We start from the raw sequence: 18,736 nt of genomic DNA, 5'->3' as shown, positions 1-18,736 counted from the left end.
TACTTATTAATTCCAACTGAATTTTCCTATAGATTTTTCCCTTAACTTAAAAAGATATTCCAACTCTTCTGGGGAAAAAAACCACATACCTACACCTTTAATGGCAGGGTCAATCAATACATACTCCACAAAACACCTTGATATGAATTGTCTAAACTAGGTAACTGAAGTCAAGTTTACAGACCACAAAACAATTTCTTCTTTCTGCAGAACAAGTACTGGTAGCTGGAAATCTAGCTTTCTCAGGATTTAATTTAACAGCATATTAGCAAATATATTATTATTTGTATTATTAGTTATTACTTGAAGATTGTAAATCCAAACAGTGGTCTTAATACAATATTGGTTCTATATGAATTGTTACTTCCCACAATCCATTAAGAACCAAAACAATTAAATGAAATGTCAAAGTACAGCAATTTGGTAAGCTCCCCCTTAAGTATTGGGGATATGCATTCCCATTAGAGTTGTTACAAGCATCCACAAAGGGCATTTCATAGTCCTAATTCTGACAAACCCAGAATGTCGGGGAAAATGTTACTTGAAGCATATAGCAAACATTTTACACACTAAAGCTGCATTTGAAAACATATACATCACTGGTTATAACAATTACCTAACAGTTTTAAGATGTTTTCCTTCCTATTTAATACTAGCAATTATCCGTTTGCAATTAAAAACACCTTGACTTCTAGTTACATTGGTCTTCGGATTAGGTAGCCTGAATAATCATTAAATTATTTAGAATTCACTTACTTAACTGACTACATTAGAAGTAGTTAAAACTTGGCTACAATTCCAAAAAGTATCACCTCCTTCACTCTCCAAACAAATAGTAAGCTTAAACAATGCTCCTGTTATTTCCATTTACAACTCAATTAGCAAACTTCACCAACTGGCAACTGGGCCTTCCATTTCTCTCACTTAAAAATGTTAGTTCTATAAGATGGACCCTAGCTTTCTATAATTTTTTTTAGTGTCAAAAAACCAGTTCAATCAAATGAAAAGCTTTGACAATGTAAATTATAACTGCAGTTTATAAATTCCTTTGAATTTATATTGACTATTAAGTTTTTTTCCCAAAGCAAATTCATTATCCTGCAAAATGAAATGGTCATAGAAAAAATTTTCATATACCCAAAAGCTATCTGTTAGAGACCTGACTTAAAAATAAATAAATAAAGGTACTTCAGAACTGAAGTACAGAAAAAACTTCTTTAAAAAGACACGTACTTACATTATTTTTCTTTCTTTGTTGTTCAACTGCATTTTTCAGGGCATCTAGTTCACCATGAAGACCAGTAACTTCTTTTTCTTTCACTGAAATCCTAAACAGTAATGAGTAAATGACCAAATGAAAAGCAGCATACATACTCTCAAACAGTTCACCAGTAAACATCTTAAACAACCAGCACCACATTATTAAAAAATAAGCCTGCCTTAAAATTAAACTAATTTGTAAACATGGATTAAAGGAAATTTTTACAATTTTTCAAGTGCCAAAAATTTGCTGCTTATGTTGAGATGAAAATCCCCTATCCAGAGATCTGATGAGGTAATTGTGACTGATGCCATTTTCATTTAAGCTAAATGTAATTAATACTGGGTCTGGAGTTAGGAAAAGAAATTCAAATAATACTTCTGCCATTTACTGCTACATGATCAATGATTCAGTCACTCCACCCCTCAGCCTGGGTATCTTAGTATATAAAATGGAATTAACAGTATTAACTTCAAAGTGGTTAGGGTGTAAGAAGGTGAGATGGGAAGAGTGATAATAAAAGTGGCGTCATACTTTGCAAACCTCAAAGCACTATATAAATGTCAGATGATGGTTGTAGTAGTAATAGAAAGCATATATTTTCAAAGATATGAATTAAAATTATTTGCAGCCTAATTTGAAAATGGAAATCCTCTTTTTTCTGAAAACTTTATGCTGAAAAGTAGTATGACACTAACTTATCTCTTTTTCTTTCATATTTTTATATGCCCCACATTTTTTCTTAGTCAAATTCAATTTCTTATAATCCATCTTCTACATTTTACTAAAGAACAATGCAAGAAGGAAGACAATAACAAGGACAAAGAAAAAGGAGACTGTGTATATATGTTCCAATCTTAGTTAATTTACACTGAAAAAAAATTATTAGTTAGAGGGAAGGCCAAAAATACAACTAACTCTTTCCTCATGCTAAAACCTTAGTCAATTTTTGGTTAATTTCTGGAAAATTATTTATTCCCTCTGTGGATTATTATTCCCAATTTTAATTTCTAAACTCCCATAACATTCATTTAAAGGGAAAAAAATTGTATTTTAACTTTTAAAATAATTTTTAATCTTTTAAAATAATTTCTATTTATTTAACTTTGACACAATAGTCAGGTAGATATATTACCTTATTTGATATAAACTGAGCTGCTCATTCAATTTAAAAAAAGAGAAATTGAATGTAGCCATATAAAAACTAAAAGAAAAAGGAAACTGAAATTGCTTCCAGGAAAGGCCAACTAAGCCAAAACATTTAATTACCTCTCCCTTTCCAAATGACATAAGCCAAAAAAGATAGTAAAACCCAGAATCTAGCTCAGATTGATGATTTATACAATTCATCCTAAGTAAACACAGGAATAGAAAAGGGATAATTAGATATTAGAATAGATTTAGATGGATGGCCAGTATTTTCAAATTTGTCTTCAAAGAATGGCTTTGTTGTTTGGTTTGAAGGACTGTAAATGCTAAAAAACTGAACATATTATTGATAAATAAATAAAACTAGATAAACTTCCAGATAAAAATAATGTGTTGATTTTACTGAAGTGCTTTTTCTTTCACTTTTTTTGTTAGCCATTGTTACAAGGGATGGATCATTAGGTAGGAAGAGGATAAGAACATATTAGAAATGAAGATAATGTAAAAAACAAAATATACCAATAAAAATAAGATCAAAAAAGAAATAATGTATAAAAATATGATTCAAAAATACAAACAGAAAATTTGAGGAAATCAACTACCACTGTTCCCCTTCAGTAGCCAGAAATACATTCTAGTGCTGGTAGTTCAGTGCATCCATAGAATACAAGGAAGTGAAAGAAGAGAATATTATTTTATATAATAGGTTTGCAAAATGCACAGAACTGAGTATCTCGGAACCCTGTAGCACAAAAGAGCATAAAAACATTGAATGAGGGAAACACCAAATAGTAAAAATTTTTACTTACATTTTTAACAATTCTTCATGTGGGGGTACAGAAGATATCTACAAAATAGTTTTAAATTTTATTTTAAAAACAATGTTTTCTGGATGATATTTAGCATCTCATATTTTACAAAAGTGTCACACATGCAATTCATTTGTATTTCCAAATACAAATATTAAGATACAATATTAATATTATATAATATAAATATTAATACAATATTAAGATTCTTAGAATCTTAATACCAGCATGTTTCTATGGTCAAAGTAAGAGGAAGAGATTTCTCACTCCAAGATAAAATTAAAACTCATCTTCCTCCCTCACTTGTTTCTTCTACATCATTTGTTTTAAAAATGAAGTTTACAACCTAAACTTATGGTAACAACATATAACAACCATCTATACCAATGATAGAATATTAAATGCCAAGAAAAAGCTAAAAGTATAAGAATGTTGGCCACAAGGTTATGAATTATTTAATGGTGAAGGAAAACTACCTAAAGTAGAAGGGAATTTTGATCTGATTTGGTAGACAGGGTGTCTATATGAATGAATGAAGAAATTGGACAGTGATCCACTGACTCAGGGGTGTTGAAGACCTGAATTAGGGTGGAAGTTACTTACTCTACTTACAAGTAGAGAAAAGGAAGAGTTAAGAGAAAAGATGTAGAATTAGAATCAAAAAGTCTTTTCAACAGATAGAATATGTGGGGTAAGAAAAAATAAAGAAGGAAATGGATGAACCAAAAATTTCAAACCTGAAGTCTGGGGGGAAATATAATAAATTATATATACTGAAGAAAATAATAAATTTTCTTTTGGGCATGCTGCTTTGGAGATAACTAAAGGACAGTAAAGTTCTGAAACTGCCAATAACTAACTTGTGGAAAGAATAAAATTAGAGAATAATCTATATTAAAATGTTATTCAGGGGCAGCTAGGTGGCGCAGTGGATAGAGCACCAGCCCTGAATTCAGGAGGACCTGAGTTCAAATCTGATCTCAGACACTTAACACTTCCTAGCTGTGTGACCCTGGGCAAGTCACTTAACCCCAGCCTGGGGGGGGGGGGGAGAGAAGTTATTCAAATCTACTGGAGCCAATTATACTAAATTATACTAAAGAATTTTATACTAATTATATAATTTATACTAAAGAATCAATTAAGAAAACAAGAGGGTTCAGAACAGAGCCTAAGGGTCTGCCCAAAATATAATGTGCATGATAAACTAGCAAAGGAAGTTGAGAAGGAATGAGACAAGTATGAGAGCCACTGCCATGAAAACCTCCAAATTTTCAATGTTATTAAACTACTTTGTACAAAGAACTAGCTTCCAGAATCAGGGTATAACTGAAGAAGTCATAGACTTGGAGCTAGGAGCTAAGTTTTCATGAAAGCTCTGAAGAATGTCTTCTAAGGCTCTGTGCCAAGGTATAAGTCACTTCCCCTCCCTCAGCCACTTACTAATTTCTCTATAAATGGAGTATAGTGCAGCCCCAAAGTAACAGTGTAGCAGTCATACACTGTGGTGATAAAGCTCTTTGGCCCCCTCCAACGCCAGTATAGCATGTGCTACCCTCTCATATATCCTTGGAGTGTTCCCATAGCCAGGTACTGCTGAAGCTCTATTTAAGCCTACCAATAAGAAGTGGGACAATAATCCCATGCCATTCTCCAACCCTTGGGTCCCAAGTATCTCACAGGTTTCCTCACAGAAGTTTATACATCTGTTGAGTTTACAAGGCACTAGTGTATTTTCTTGTTTATCTTTGAAGGGCATTGTGGACAATGGAAGGAGTGCTGAGACTGAAGCCAAAGGACCAAAACTTCAACATTGACTCTGCTCTACCTGCCAACGTTGGGCAAGTCTCATCATCTCCTTGCCTCAATTTCCTCAAATGTAAAATGAGGAGAGTGGACTAGATAAACCTTGCAGGTCTCTTCTACTCTAAGTCTATAACACCATGAGTGTACACCTGGGTATAGTATGGCCACAATTTACATTTATTTTTATAAGACTGACATCTGTGTTACAAAAATTGCGCTAACTTTATTTTATCTGATTAAACACTAGGAAAATTGCTTTTATTAATGATTTCAGAAAATGCATGTGAGAAATAAAATAAATTTTAAAAATAAAAATGGGCTATCACTTCATAAAATTTGGAAATGACTAGGTTTCCAGCTTAAAGATTATATAAAACTAAAAAAATTAAGATATGACAGTACCTGTTGGTAGTTCTGCTGTTGAAGTGCCTCAAGTTGAGATTTAAACAGTTTATTTTCATCTTGCACATCCTATTAAAATTGAGACAATAAACCACTTGTTGATTTATATTAAATTCCACATAAATAGAAATTCACTAACCCAATCACCTATCTATTTACCTGTAGTAGTTTCCCTTTGCAACAAAGATCTCTCTCTTTTTCTTTTAAAATAGTTTCCATTAACTTCATTTGATCTTCCTTTGCCTTTAAGCTAGAAGAAAAAAAAAATTTTAATCCTTAAATTCATCTATCACACACACACACACACACAAATATATGTATGTATATATATATATGTCTTAATCTAAAATAGGCACAACATAAAAAATACCTGCAGCTTTCCTTTCATAAACACATTGAATACCCCTCAAACTTGTCCTACAGCTACCTTCTTTAGTTTAAATTTACATTTCATTATCCTAGATCACTCAAACTATGTTTTGTAATTGTTGCTACTGTTTATTTGATGCTTAATACTTATAAAAATAATGATAACAACTAATTTTAATTAAAAAGGACTTCTCAATCATAATTGTTCTGAACAATAGCAACCACTGTTTCAAATCATACTATAAAAAGTTATATACATAAATACACATTTGCATATATAAGCAATATAAGCACTCATAAATAATGCATCAATTAATAAAATGTTATTTAATGTCCTTCAGATATCTGACAATTAAAGTAAAAAGATTTTATTAAAGCTGAATTCATTCAGCTTTACTGAATCTTACTTCAATAAGACTCAGTAGAATTTAATCACCATCTCCTTGAAGACACCCCAAAAGAAAGTTCTTGTTGCCAACGTCAAATGGTTCAACTTCAGAAACTGATAATTATTTTCTTATTGAAAATTATATTAGAAAAGAGTCATTTATCATCTATACTGCCATTGTGCTCTAAGAACCATGATTTCCATCTGACTTGCAAAGGAAATCTTACATGTACAATTGTTAGAAGATGGGCTTCTTGAGAGCAGGAACTATCTTACTTTTTTATTTCAATCCTCAGCACTTAGAAGAATGTTTTGCACATAGTAAGGATTTAATATTTTATTTACTCATTTACATTTTTAAAACTGTGCTAAGCATGCAGAGAACCATATAAGAAAAAGAAAGAAAAGGGAGAAATGCCTCTAGATATTCATAAACAATCCATCTATCTGCTTTACAATGAATCTTACTGTGCTCACTTGCCCTTGGATAACAACTTGAATGACTAAAAGTCAAAATTTTTGGTTTTGAAAAAAAAAAAAAAAAAAATCACATTTTTTATTTATAGACAAACTCAAGAGAAGTTAAAAAATGCATTTAAAGGTACTGGCTATACATGCCTATTGCTAAATAAATACTCACATATTCTCAAGTTCCTGAATTTGTGATTCTGAAGATGCCTAAGAAAAAAATTCATATTTTTGTATCACATCAAAAATTAATTATTTATTGGAAAAATACTATATACTCAAATAAAATACAATTTACCTTCATAAAGTTCAAAGTGAATATAGACTTACTTTTCAACATCCTCCATGACATATTACAAAAAAAAGAGATATCTCATTTAATTTCTGAATTTAAGATGAATAATTCTCCCTTCCCAGAAGGATATAAGGCCATTGACAGATTAAAACTGTTCAAGGCAAGATAAATAAAGATAAAAGTACAAAATTTATGAATAGATTCATTCAGTTATAAGAGTTGAGAAAATTATAATAACTGGCCAAATATCTGGCTTTAAATTTTTTGGTGGCTAAAACAAAACAAAAAAGTTTTCTGTAAACAGAAAGTTTCACTGAACAGAACACAATTTACCTAAAAATAAAGTTAAGCAAGAGACATTTGCCATTTTGTTATCCAATTCAACAAATTAATTAAATCCATACACAATCCCCAAGTGTAATTCATGACATACCTGCTGTAATTTCTGTTGTGCTATTTCCTGAACATGTGCCTTTAAAGCTGCATTTTCATTTTGAAGGTCCTTAGATATAAGAGTAAAGATAAATTTAGCTGGTATTTTGATTCTTCAATTTCAATATATCTACAATTAGATCAGTGTCCTCTACAGATGCAGATAGTAAACCATCAAAAATCTTAATAGATTTTCTTCTTGATTTAATATAGCTAAGAATTCATGATAGGATGGTGAAGATTCTGGAACTTAGCTGAGCTCATTTTTATTCAAATGTCCCCAATTCCACACTTGAACTCTTTCTATACTGGTAAGAAACCTGCAGACCTGTGTCCCATAGCCATCAGGGGGGCACTTTTATAGCACAATGAGGCTTCAAAGTAAGACTGGAATGAAGAATTCTTATTCATGCCCCAGAATGTGTATAGTGTATTTATTTTGAAATTTCTCACCTGTAACAAATTTCCTTGGTTAACAAGATCTTTTTCTTTCTCTTCTAATACAGCCTTCAAGGTATTCTCCTGTTCTTCTTTCCCTTTCAATCTGTATAACAAATTGACAAGAACTACAGATAAAATGTTGAAACGTGTTTGGTTTTTTAAAAATCAATTTGTATTCCAAGGACTTAGTAATATTTTTCCCAGTGTTTTCTCATTCAAAAATGTTTCAAAATAAAATTTAAATTTGAGATTTTATTTATAAAAGTGTTACTAATTAGGTATGTTAGAGATAATATATATATCCAAATGAAAGCCATGCCTTTTCCCCTCAAATCTCAGTACAGTTTATTTTTCACATTCTAAATAGAAAGAAAATAATGAAAATGGTGATGGCAAAGGAAAACAGAACAAAAATGAAGATAACATTTTATTTTATTCTAAAGAAATATTAAAAATTTTTATCTAGTTATTTTGCATTGTTTATCCAGTCCTATTCTCTCTCTTAAACTCCAGTCTTGTATTATCAACTGACTTTTGGACATTTCTCCCCAGGATGTAATAAAAGAATTTCAAACTAATATGTCCAAAAAGTAGCTTTCATTTCCCAAAAAAACTTCTACTTCTATTGATGAAGGATGTGCTATTCTTTCAGGCAATCAAGCCCACAATCTCTCTCAACTGCCACATCCAATTTGTTATGTCTCATCAATTATATCTCTACAATATCTCATATCCATCTTTCTCACTATTCATACTGGGTCCACTCTATACAGGTTCTCATCACCTTTTACCTGGACGACAATTTAGTCCCCACCTAATTTTCCAGTTTTATTTCATATTGTTGTTCTTCATATTTTCCATTCCAAAACAATTTACTTGATATTCCATACACAAGACATTTTAGTTACTGTTTCTGTCTTTCCAAAAGGGTCCTCCATGTCCCAGCCCCTCAGATGTCTAGAACAGTCTCCTTACTTCTGCCTCTGAGGTTTGGCTTTTTTCAAAGGACAGCTCAGTTGCCAGCTGAGGCTTTTTTTCTGATCATTACAAATATAAGCATCCTTTTCCACAGAAAGTTACTTCATATATAACTTGTATTTACTAATGAACAAACTGTATTACATCTCTTCTTCCACTCCCCCACATAACAAATCATAAGTTTAAGGTTAGAAACAGTTTTATTTTTGTCTATGTACACTTGAAGTCTACAGACAATGTATTACATGTCTTAGTAGATACTTATTTGTTGGATGTAGACCAATACTGTATTTTAAAATAAGAGTGTTTTTTTTTAACTCTGCATTTTAAAGAAGTAATAGTTACAATATACGATATAGCTTGACAAAAAAAAATAAGATAGTCTGGTTTCACCAATAAGCTTCCACCCAGATCTAAAAGGAAAATGTTGCATTAAAAATAAAATCACTATCAGGATTGGTAATCCTATTATAATAAGTGAAAATGAAGCACAGAATTTGTTTCCTATAGGTTACTTATATGAACCACATATAAAAATGTGGTTCAGCTTGAATGCCAAACAAAAAAACAAAAAAATCAAAGACAACAATTTGTCATACAAAATATCTCTTAAATATCAAATTTAAAGTGGGTCATGCACCTATAAAAGTTTAATCAGCCAGGTATTGTAAACCCACTAGAAATTTTCAACATAGCAATATCTATTTTGAGAACACACACAATGAAAATTAAGAAAGTGATACTTACAAATTTTGAAGTTCTTGAATTTGAGAAGCAACTAATACCTTTAAAAAAAGAAAAGAATTCAAAACCAGGGCAAATCATTAATGGATTTAATATATCTAGTATATTACTAAGCTATAACTGTGACTGGACGACAATTTAACCCCCACCTAGTTTTCCAGTTTTATTTCATATTGTTGTTCTTCATATTTTCCATTCCAAAACAATTTACTTGAGGTTTTTACTTGAGGTTCCTTTTTGGATGGAACACTTTGAACAATTCATCCCTAAGCAGGCGCGCTTTCTCCTTCCCAAAACCAGTATTATAATAATAACTATTATCACAATTAAAGAAGGCAGCTGACTACAAACAACTCACAATCCTCAGTAATAAAAGCAACTCACTCCAAAAATTTGGTAACTGTGAAAAACAGAAGATATTTTTAATACTCCTCCTTAATATTGGAATTGTTCTCTATCTATACCTCAAAGCCAAACAACAAAATTATAAACTACTAATCCTAGAAACGAATCTCAAGATCATTCTTTATTTTAAGATCATGGTGCAGAAAGAATATAATTTGGTCCAAATATTTCACCAATTAATTAAAACTAATAAAAATGTTACCTGACTCCTTAGTTCAGGACGCTTTCCTGTACAGTACACTTTCCTCCCCTAATATTGCCCTCAAAATAACCCAAAATAACCCTCTTAGCATCTTCTCACCCTCCTATCATGCCATACAGGTCATTAATAACTTCTTTTCTCTCCTTTCCATGGATCCTCTTCAACACGATCATACCATTATTTTCTTCCCATGAAGGTATCCCAGATTAAAACCCATCAATTTCCAGAGACCTAGATCATTACTGACATTTATTTTTTCTTGAGGCTAGGGTTAAGTGACTTGCCCAGGGTCACACAGCTAGGAAGTGATGAGACCAGATTTGAACTCGGGTCCTCCAGAATTCAGGGCTGGTGCTCTATTCACTGCGCCACCTAGCTGCCCCTATTACTGACATTTTTAAATGATATTCTATTGCTTTGCTTTTTGTTTGCTATTTCTTTTTTTTTCTTCCTACTTAAGATTATAAATTCCTTAAAGGAGGCAGGGAATCAAGAATTCTTTCATAACCTTTCACCACTTGTCTATAGAAAAAGGAAGCTCAAACTTTGTTATGACTATGTTGTATTTTTAAAAGCAGGGGAACCACAAAGTGAAATTATCTATAAATTCATCTATAGTCTGTAAAAGAAAAAATATGAAAGTAAACAAAATACTGAAAAAATGAATTTAATTACCTAAATTTTAAAAGGTGACAAACTAACAGCAAAGCAGAAGAATTCTTTTCATGATCCTTCAACATATGATTGTGGTCAGAAGACCTATACATATTAATGAAACTAAATTTTCTTGCGTAGCAGAAAAAAAAATCATCACCACCACCCTAAAAATCTATCATGCTCTGGCTCTGAGCATTTTTACCTGTTGAGCCTTTTCAAGCTGGATATTTCCTACTTCTTCTTTCAGAGCCTCTATTTCCTGTTTCAAAGCCTTTACAATGACAAAACAGACAAGATTGGACAATGGAAACACAAAAGTTGACAAAAATGGACTGAGTTTCTATTATAAAACACAATGCAAGGTCAAACAAATGAAAGTTAATGATGTGAATTGAGACTAGGAAAACAACTATCTCCTACTTAATACCTGAACAGTTTTCTCCTTGTTAGCAACTTTAAGAAGTTCAGCTTCCATGAGCTGTTCTGCAGACTTTATCTTTCCATCTTTTTCATGGATTCTTAAAAAAAAAAGAAACAGAGTATTGAGTCCAACATACACACATACATACATGCACACACCCTCCTCCCCAGGATTCACAAGTAGAAGCTGCCCATTAATAAGCTGCCCAAATTTCTTCTGCACATCTACAACAATCATGACAGTTAATCCTTCTAGTGGGAAAAAAGTGAAGAAATCCATCTCTCCATATTTTTCAGTTCTGGCCAAAAGAAGAGGCAGATTATCACGGCCAGAATGATGATGATGCTTCAAAAACTCTTTAAAAAAGAATAATAATAACAAACACATTGCCCTAGAGAAATGGTTCCCAATGGTTTTCATCCCTCGAATACCTTTTTCAAGAACAACAAAGATGTGTTATGAAACCCTAGGGAAATTTAGCACACAAATAATACTGCTTACAGTGCTATTAAAAGATTTTTAACTAAAACCCTATAGCTCATCATCTTGAACCACTAAATGGGAACCACTACCCTAGTTTACTGAGCAAGAACACTCTTCTATTCTACTCTCTTAAGAGAGTCAAAGTTTGAACAACTTAATGCTCCAGCAGCACCAACAACTTTTAGAGAATATGTGAGAGCTAACATTCAAGTGGTTTTCTCTTTAACTCAGATGATTTCAAAGAATATTATTATTCTAGAAATAAGAATAACTTAAAATTCTAGTGTCAAACCAAGTTTGATAATTCTACCAAATATAGGATATATGTAAAATAATATTAAACTTAAAGCATTAGCCACTGACTTCACACAAATATATTTTCATTAACAGCAAGGTTAAACTTGAATATACTTTTAAGCATATGTATATTTAATCAAGAGACATTACAAATTTCATGTTACTTTGCATGTGGCAGCTATTCAAATACTATTCAAATATTTGTGGATTTAAGAAAAATAAGGGAAGGAAAAACATTGAGGAACATATGTATATACAAATTATATTACATATTAATTAACCAAAACACATATTAATATTACTTACATGTTCTGAAGATCTTCAACTATGGCTGCAAAAGATACCTAGAAATGGAGAAGATACAGTGATAAATATGGCATGTTTTCCCCTATATGACGACTGAGTAATAAATAAAAATAAAGAAATACTCCCATTAAAAATACCCCAACTTCTATTTGAAGCAATTCTATCTGTAATACACAAAATGAATCATGAAATGAATATTCTTGTAAAGATTTTATTAGATGAGGAAACTGAACCTTGAAGACATAAAGGGATTTACAACAAGGCCCAGGAAGTAAATTTTGAAATCCAAGTGAGAGCTCTGGCCACAACAACACAGTCTATCATAAGTTTCTTTAACTATTTAAATACCAGGGTTATCGATATAAAAGTAACATAAGAAGATGACACAAATTAATCTTACCTAAAGAGTGGGGGTAGAAGAGGAAGTAGGAAGTAACTTCTGATGTGATTACACAGATATTCTCTAGGTTATAACTGCCATTGAATGTTCAGATTTTCTAATAATAGGTACCTGAATTAATCTCACTTCATGTAGATCAAATAATGCTACAAACTTTTTAAACACCCATGACTACAGGCTAGGTATTAGCAGCTATTGGGGGTGGGAGGGAGGAATTTGAAACTCAAAATGTTATTTAAAAATGTTAAAAATTGTTGTTACACATAACTTTAAAAAATGTAGTATTTAAAACAAAAAATAAACAGCTTTGGGTGTGTACACAAGTAAAAACATAAGAGTCCAAAGCACCATGATATGGGGCAGAGGGAATGGAAGGGAAGAATTACTTCCAACTTTTGGAAGATGCAAGAAAGTTTCCTTTTGGTTTATTCATGCTATCACTCTTTTTTGTTCTCCTATCCCTTTGCAAGCTCCTTTGTAGTTCATAACATATTTTCACTTGACTGTGCTCGAGGAAAGATTTTATCCTTCACTTTCTCACTCTAGATCCTCTACAAAACCTCATCAGAGATCATGGTTTTGTTATTTCTTTGTAGATGACCCCTGACTTCTAGTTTCTTGAATTCCAGTCTCCTATTCCCTCTATCTAATCAAGAAACATTACAAAAACCTCATGTCTCCAAGGCATCAAACTCAAAATAGCTAAAAAAAAAAAAAAAAAATTCTTTCTCTCAAAACCCACACTTCTTCAAAACTTCCCTTATCTTTTAGGAGCACTGTCATCCTTCCAGTCACTTAGGTTCACAAATTCAGCATTATTCTCAACTCCTCACACTTCATATCTGATTAGCTATCAAGTTTCAGTTTTTCTAGTACTACAATATCTATTAAACCAGCCCCCTTCTTTCTACTCACAAAGTTACTACTCTGGTTCAAGCCTACATATCTACATATCACCTTTCACTTGGACTACTGTAATAGCTTCCTAATTGGTCTCCAATATCTTCCTCTCCAATTCTTCTTCCATGTAGATGCTAAAGGGATTTTTCTAACAGAATGATCATGTTGACAAATACACAAACATGCTTAAAAGAACTACATGTATTTAATCTATATCAGATTACTTGCTTTCTTGGGGAAGGGGAAGGGAAGGGAAAGAAGAAAAATTTGCAGCACTGTCTTACAAAAACAAACTATCTACATTTATTTGGAAAATAAAATATTGAAAATTTATTTTTTAAAAAAAGAATTACATTATTCTCTTAAACTCAAATTACCCTTTATTGCCTTAAGGTTCAAATATAAACTTCTGTTTGACACTTAAAAGTCCTTTGCAATGCAGCCTTTTCAACCTTATTTTAACTTTAACCTTAACATTAATACAACATTTAACCTTCAACATTAACCTTTACACATTAATTAACATTAATTCAATATTACTTCACTTCCTGGATTCTATAATGTGATCAGACTGGTATTCTTGCTGTTAAGTCACACAAGATATTTCCTCCCAACTCCATGACTTTGCATTGGTTAAATTCCATGCTTAGAATGAAAACTCTCCTTAACTCTACCTTAGAATTTCTTCTTTTCTTCAAAACTCAGCTCAAATACTCCCTTCTACATGAAGTTTTATGAGATGCCTCTCTCATCTATTACTTTTTTATTTTATATGCACATACTGTCAACCCAGATAGAATATAAACTCTTTGAGGGCAGGTACTGACTCATTATGTTTAATTAACATAGTACCATGCACAGGATAGGTGATAAAAACTTTGTGAATGACTGAGGGAGATAACAAGCAAAATGACTTTAGACTAAGGGTAAGAAGTGGATGAGAAAAGAATATAAAAAATAACTTGTAGAGAGCTGGAACAGAAAGTATAGGATCCATTCAGTAGATGGAAAAAATTTAGAAAGATGAGTATTATGAAAAATAAGCTGAAAAGGTAGTTTAAACTCAAAATGCAAAGCCAGGATATAGTCAGGATACAAATATAGCCAGGCCAAGGAGTTGAATCTTTATTTAGTAAACAACAGGAAACCACAGAAGTTTTTTGAGTATTGATGCAATAAAATGATCATAATCGTTAATTACCAATAAAGCCAAAGTACCAATAGGTTAAAAATAATGTATCTAATTATAGCCTCCCAAAGCATGTCACAAAAGACAATTTTGTACTAAAGACTATTTGTACAAAAATTCACTATGATTGCTATTAACTAATATTTTAGTGGTTTATTTAAACTAAACTACTTCTTTGAAATGCTTTTTTTGGGGGGGAGGTGGAGGAAGGGAGGGATAGAATAATAATGGGGAAGAAACAATCAAAGAGAACCTATTCCACAACTATAATTCACTTGTGAACAAAATTTGCTCCAGCAAAGCAGATAAGAAATTCATCAATAATTGACAGACTTGGAGAGCTGAAGCAGGACTTGATTTCCCATGTCTTCTTGAATTTCTCTATCTACTCGCTATACTACACAGTTTTTTAATACTTCAAATACAAGGTAAAATTTGCAATGCCTTAGCTATTTTAAGTATTACCTGAGACGTCTGTTGAGCCTTTAAATTCTGAACTTCATTTTTCAAGGATGAATTTTCTGTTCTTAATACCTTTTTAATAAATTAGATCAGAAAACATTTTAAACATATCATGTCAATACAAGTAATTATTTCCTACACTTCTATTTTATTTTTTCATTTTTCAACTGCTTCTTTGACAGTTCCCATATACCATAACATCTTACCATTTCTTTCTGGATCACCAACATTTCTTTTCCTGATCTTGTACACATTCCTGGAGTTCAAATAGAAACTTTCTTTTTTACATATTGTTCTTCTAACCTACTTCCATACCTTATTCCATGATACCACAGTACCCACCTTACAACCACTAAGCCATATTTCTTTTTCTATTCAAATATTTATTTTGATGCTTCCTTTCTTCATTAAATCTACCTTAAGTTAGGTAAGGCTACCAACACATATCACAAAACATAACTAAAATCCCACCTTTAGTTCAAATTTCTCAAAATAATCTTCCTATTTCAACAGGCAATAACTTTCAGAAAGAAGAACTTTGCATTCTACACACTTTTTATCCCACTGACACTCTACATGATAATAAATTAGCAATTTCATGACTTAAGCTATTCCAACAGATCTAAGTTTCACTGAAATAAAAACCAAATAAAATCAAGTTTTGTAAGGCATTCTGAATATTCTAAAATACAAATTTTATAAGCTACGAAAAGCATTTGCACAACATATTAAGTCTCATCGTCTCATCACAGCTAGCTTTTATATAAGATAGTGAAATATATTTTACCTTTAATTCTTCCTCTTTATTAGCCACTTGTATAAGACCAGTTTCAAGTAGTTCTTCTACAGTCTTTAATTTCTCATCCTTTTCTTGAATACTAAAAATTTAAACACATTTGACATTCTTTACATACAAATAAAAGTCTCAGTAAGTCTCATTTAGAACATCTATTTTTCAATATTCATGGTCAAATTTTAAATTCTAGGCTAGTTTCCCATGCTCATCCAAGGACATTTTTGAGCTGCTTCTCCTGTGTCATCAGTTGATATATACTCAGGAAATTCAGCTGTGATTATTCTAAATAAAACAGTTGATCTGTTGGGGAGAAAAAAAGATTGAGCCCTTACATAAGTATTAATGACTTCTGGGGCCTCAAGGACCATTGCTCTCTTCCACTACTGCGTATAATAAGTGCAGCATCTAGATTTCTTATGTAGCTAATTGAAGGTCTTAGCACCCTCAAATTTAAGAAAAATGGCTTCAAAAGAAAGAAAATTCAAAATTCTTACCTTCTTTCCATTTGTTCCACAACATCTTTATGAGCCTTAAAAGACACAAATAATGGTCATTCTTACTAAATTTATATGAGGTTATAAATATAAAATGAAGGGGTTGGACTAGATGGCCTTCTAGCCCTAGAACTATGATCCTAATCAAAACCAAATCTTAAAAGGCTCATTCATTAATAAAAAATAGTAATAATTTGAAAGTTTAATTAGCCACGAAATCTAGGAAGGAACAATTGGTGTCCTGATGAAGTGATAACTTTTTGAAATATTATTCTCCAAAATAAAAGGATATGGAGAAAATAATAATACATGCAAATGATCCACAAAAACAGGAAAGGAATATAACAAATTTCAAAACTATCATCTTCAAGTTATTTCCTACAATTAGCTAAGACACAATACACTATCTCTGATGCATCACTTATATAATCTATTAAGACTGACTTAGATTTCATCACAGAATGACAAAAACAGAGTGATAACTTCAAATTTTCTATATTTCTCAAGGTTTCAAGTTTCATTGTTTATCATATGCAAACTATTAACCCTCCAGTTTGTTAAATTGGAAAACTCAGACTTTTCATTGTTAACTTCCCTATAATTAAATCTGTTCTTTAATCAACTGATCAAATACCAGAAATCAAATTCCAATTCAAAGGTCATCTGAATGGCCTCTACCAACAATAGGTAAAAATGATGTTGTTTTTATATCACTTCCTTTTTATCGATTTAAATTCTTTTACCACTAAGTAACTACTCTGTACAAGGGATTGTGTTAAAATAAGTGTATTACTGTAACATTTCATTGGCTCAAGAAGACTACAAAATAACTAATGCTATTATAGCTCTGCAGTGAAGGTATAAACAAATGTTTGCCAGAAAATAGGGAAATTGATTTAAATGATGTTTTTTAGTCTTAGTGGTAGTTTTGGGATTGTTGTTGGTTTGTTTTTTAAATTGTTTGAACAATGAATATTCTAATCTACTAGAATTAGGTAAGTAAAATCTGCAAAACCCTTTTCTATATGACTTCGGGGTCCTATTGAAATTATAACATAAAGAAAGTCTAATTCATTGTGGACAAATCTGCCTAAGCTTTTAAAAATAAATTTATTTCCCATGTCTGACTACTCAAAGGCTTTGTACTAACAATACTCTTCCCCTTATGACATATAAGCAGACTATTACTCCACCTGACGTTTTTTCCTGCACCTGAAGAAACAACATGGGAACATTATGCTATCTATTTCAACAAGTGGCACTTCAATCTCCAGGATGAAGATGAAGAGAAACCTGAGGTGGAAGGACTGATTGGATAACCAAACTGTTCCCTTTCCCAACTGTCACTTAGAATTCTGAATGCTGCAAAAGGGTTGAGAAAGGAAGAATTATATCATTCTTTATGTTCTCTTATATTGATAGTATGAGCAACGATGAATCCAAGGAGCCAAAGATGGATTCTTTCATTTTCCATGAAACCAAAAAAAAAAAAAAAAAAAAAAAAAAAAAAAAAACCCACCTCTCCATACACATATTGTGGGTCAGTTACTTTCTAGAACTATAAAAGAATTTTCAGTAATAGGAAAGAACTTTTAAGAATTGCTATTGACCTACACTTTTGAATAACTGATTTCAAGAAACAAGCATCACCTTTCCTTTATATGTGTCAGATTTTGACTATAGAAATTTCTAAAGAGTAGCCCATCTGAAAAGCTGCTACTTTAATCAACTATCTAAAACTATGTAAAATCGTTATAGCAACAGGAAATAAATCATTAAAATTAAAATTAGGATGAATTTATGTTAACTATCAGAAATGAAATATTAGAGGGTTAAAAGGGATTCAGAGAAATCATGTGCATTTATTAGTAAGGGAAACACTAAAAGAAGTGATCAGCAAAAGAATAGAGTTCTTATAAAGGAACACACTATTAGAAAATCTATGTTCAGGTCAAAGATAAGTGTGACAACTCAGGATTAGTGATTGTCTGTGGCCAATTAACAAGAATATTTTTCAATAGAAAAAAAGGCAGGCTAATGACAATTCTGAAATTTGGAATTTTCTGTTAACAAGATTCTTGAGTGATTTAATGAGATATTGCAGTTATGGTTTACTTGGGAATGTTCTGGGAAATTTACATCCAAGTACATTTGTGGAATTTACAATAAACCAACTTGTCTT

At 31.6% G+C, this 18,736-nt stretch overlaps 1 protein-coding gene across 6 annotated transcripts in view; it reads right to left on the bottom strand.

Annotated features, from left to right (window-relative positions):
• Positions 1–18,736, bottom strand: part of KTN1 (kinectin 1) — a 136,168-nt gene that overhangs the window by 34,026 nt on the left and 83,406 nt on the right. For 5 of the 6 annotated variants that reach the window (XR_012486485.1, XM_074290202.1, XM_074290204.1 and 2 more), the window contains exons 19-32: positions 16,555–16,589; positions 16,052–16,142; positions 15,268–15,336; positions 12,314–12,351; positions 11,234–11,324; positions 11,009–11,077; positions 9,546–9,583; positions 7,833–7,923; positions 7,381–7,449; positions 6,825–6,862; positions 5,587–5,677; positions 5,428–5,496; positions 3,220–3,257; positions 1,238–1,328 (exon numbers count right to left, since the gene is read on the bottom strand). Coding sequence is in view for 5 of the 6 variants with exons in the window: in XM_074290202.1 (XP_074146303.1) it covers positions 1,238–1,328; positions 3,220–3,257; positions 5,428–5,496; positions 5,587–5,677; positions 6,825–6,862; positions 7,381–7,449; positions 7,833–7,923; positions 9,546–9,583; positions 11,009–11,077; positions 11,234–11,324; positions 12,314–12,351; positions 15,268–15,336; positions 16,052–16,142; positions 16,555–16,589 (918 nt within the window). In the remaining variant the exon portion in view is untranslated. The remainder of the gene's footprint in view (positions 1–1,237; positions 1,329–3,219; positions 3,258–5,427; positions 5,497–5,586; positions 5,678–6,824; positions 6,863–7,380; positions 7,450–7,832; positions 7,924–9,545; positions 9,584–11,008; positions 11,078–11,233; positions 11,325–12,313; positions 12,352–15,267; positions 15,337–16,051; positions 16,143–16,554; positions 16,590–18,736) is intronic. The other variant, XM_074290203.1, reaches the window with a different exon arrangement.

Source organism: Sminthopsis crassicaudata, chromosome 2, assembly GCF_048593235.1.
Source record: "Sminthopsis crassicaudata isolate SCR6 chromosome 2, ASM4859323v1, whole genome shotgun sequence".
Taxonomy (NCBI): Eukaryota; Metazoa; Chordata; class Mammalia; order Dasyuromorphia; family Dasyuridae; genus Sminthopsis; species Sminthopsis crassicaudata.
Note: the sequence above shows the minus strand (reverse complement) of the source record. Positions and strands in the feature narration are given on the sequence as shown.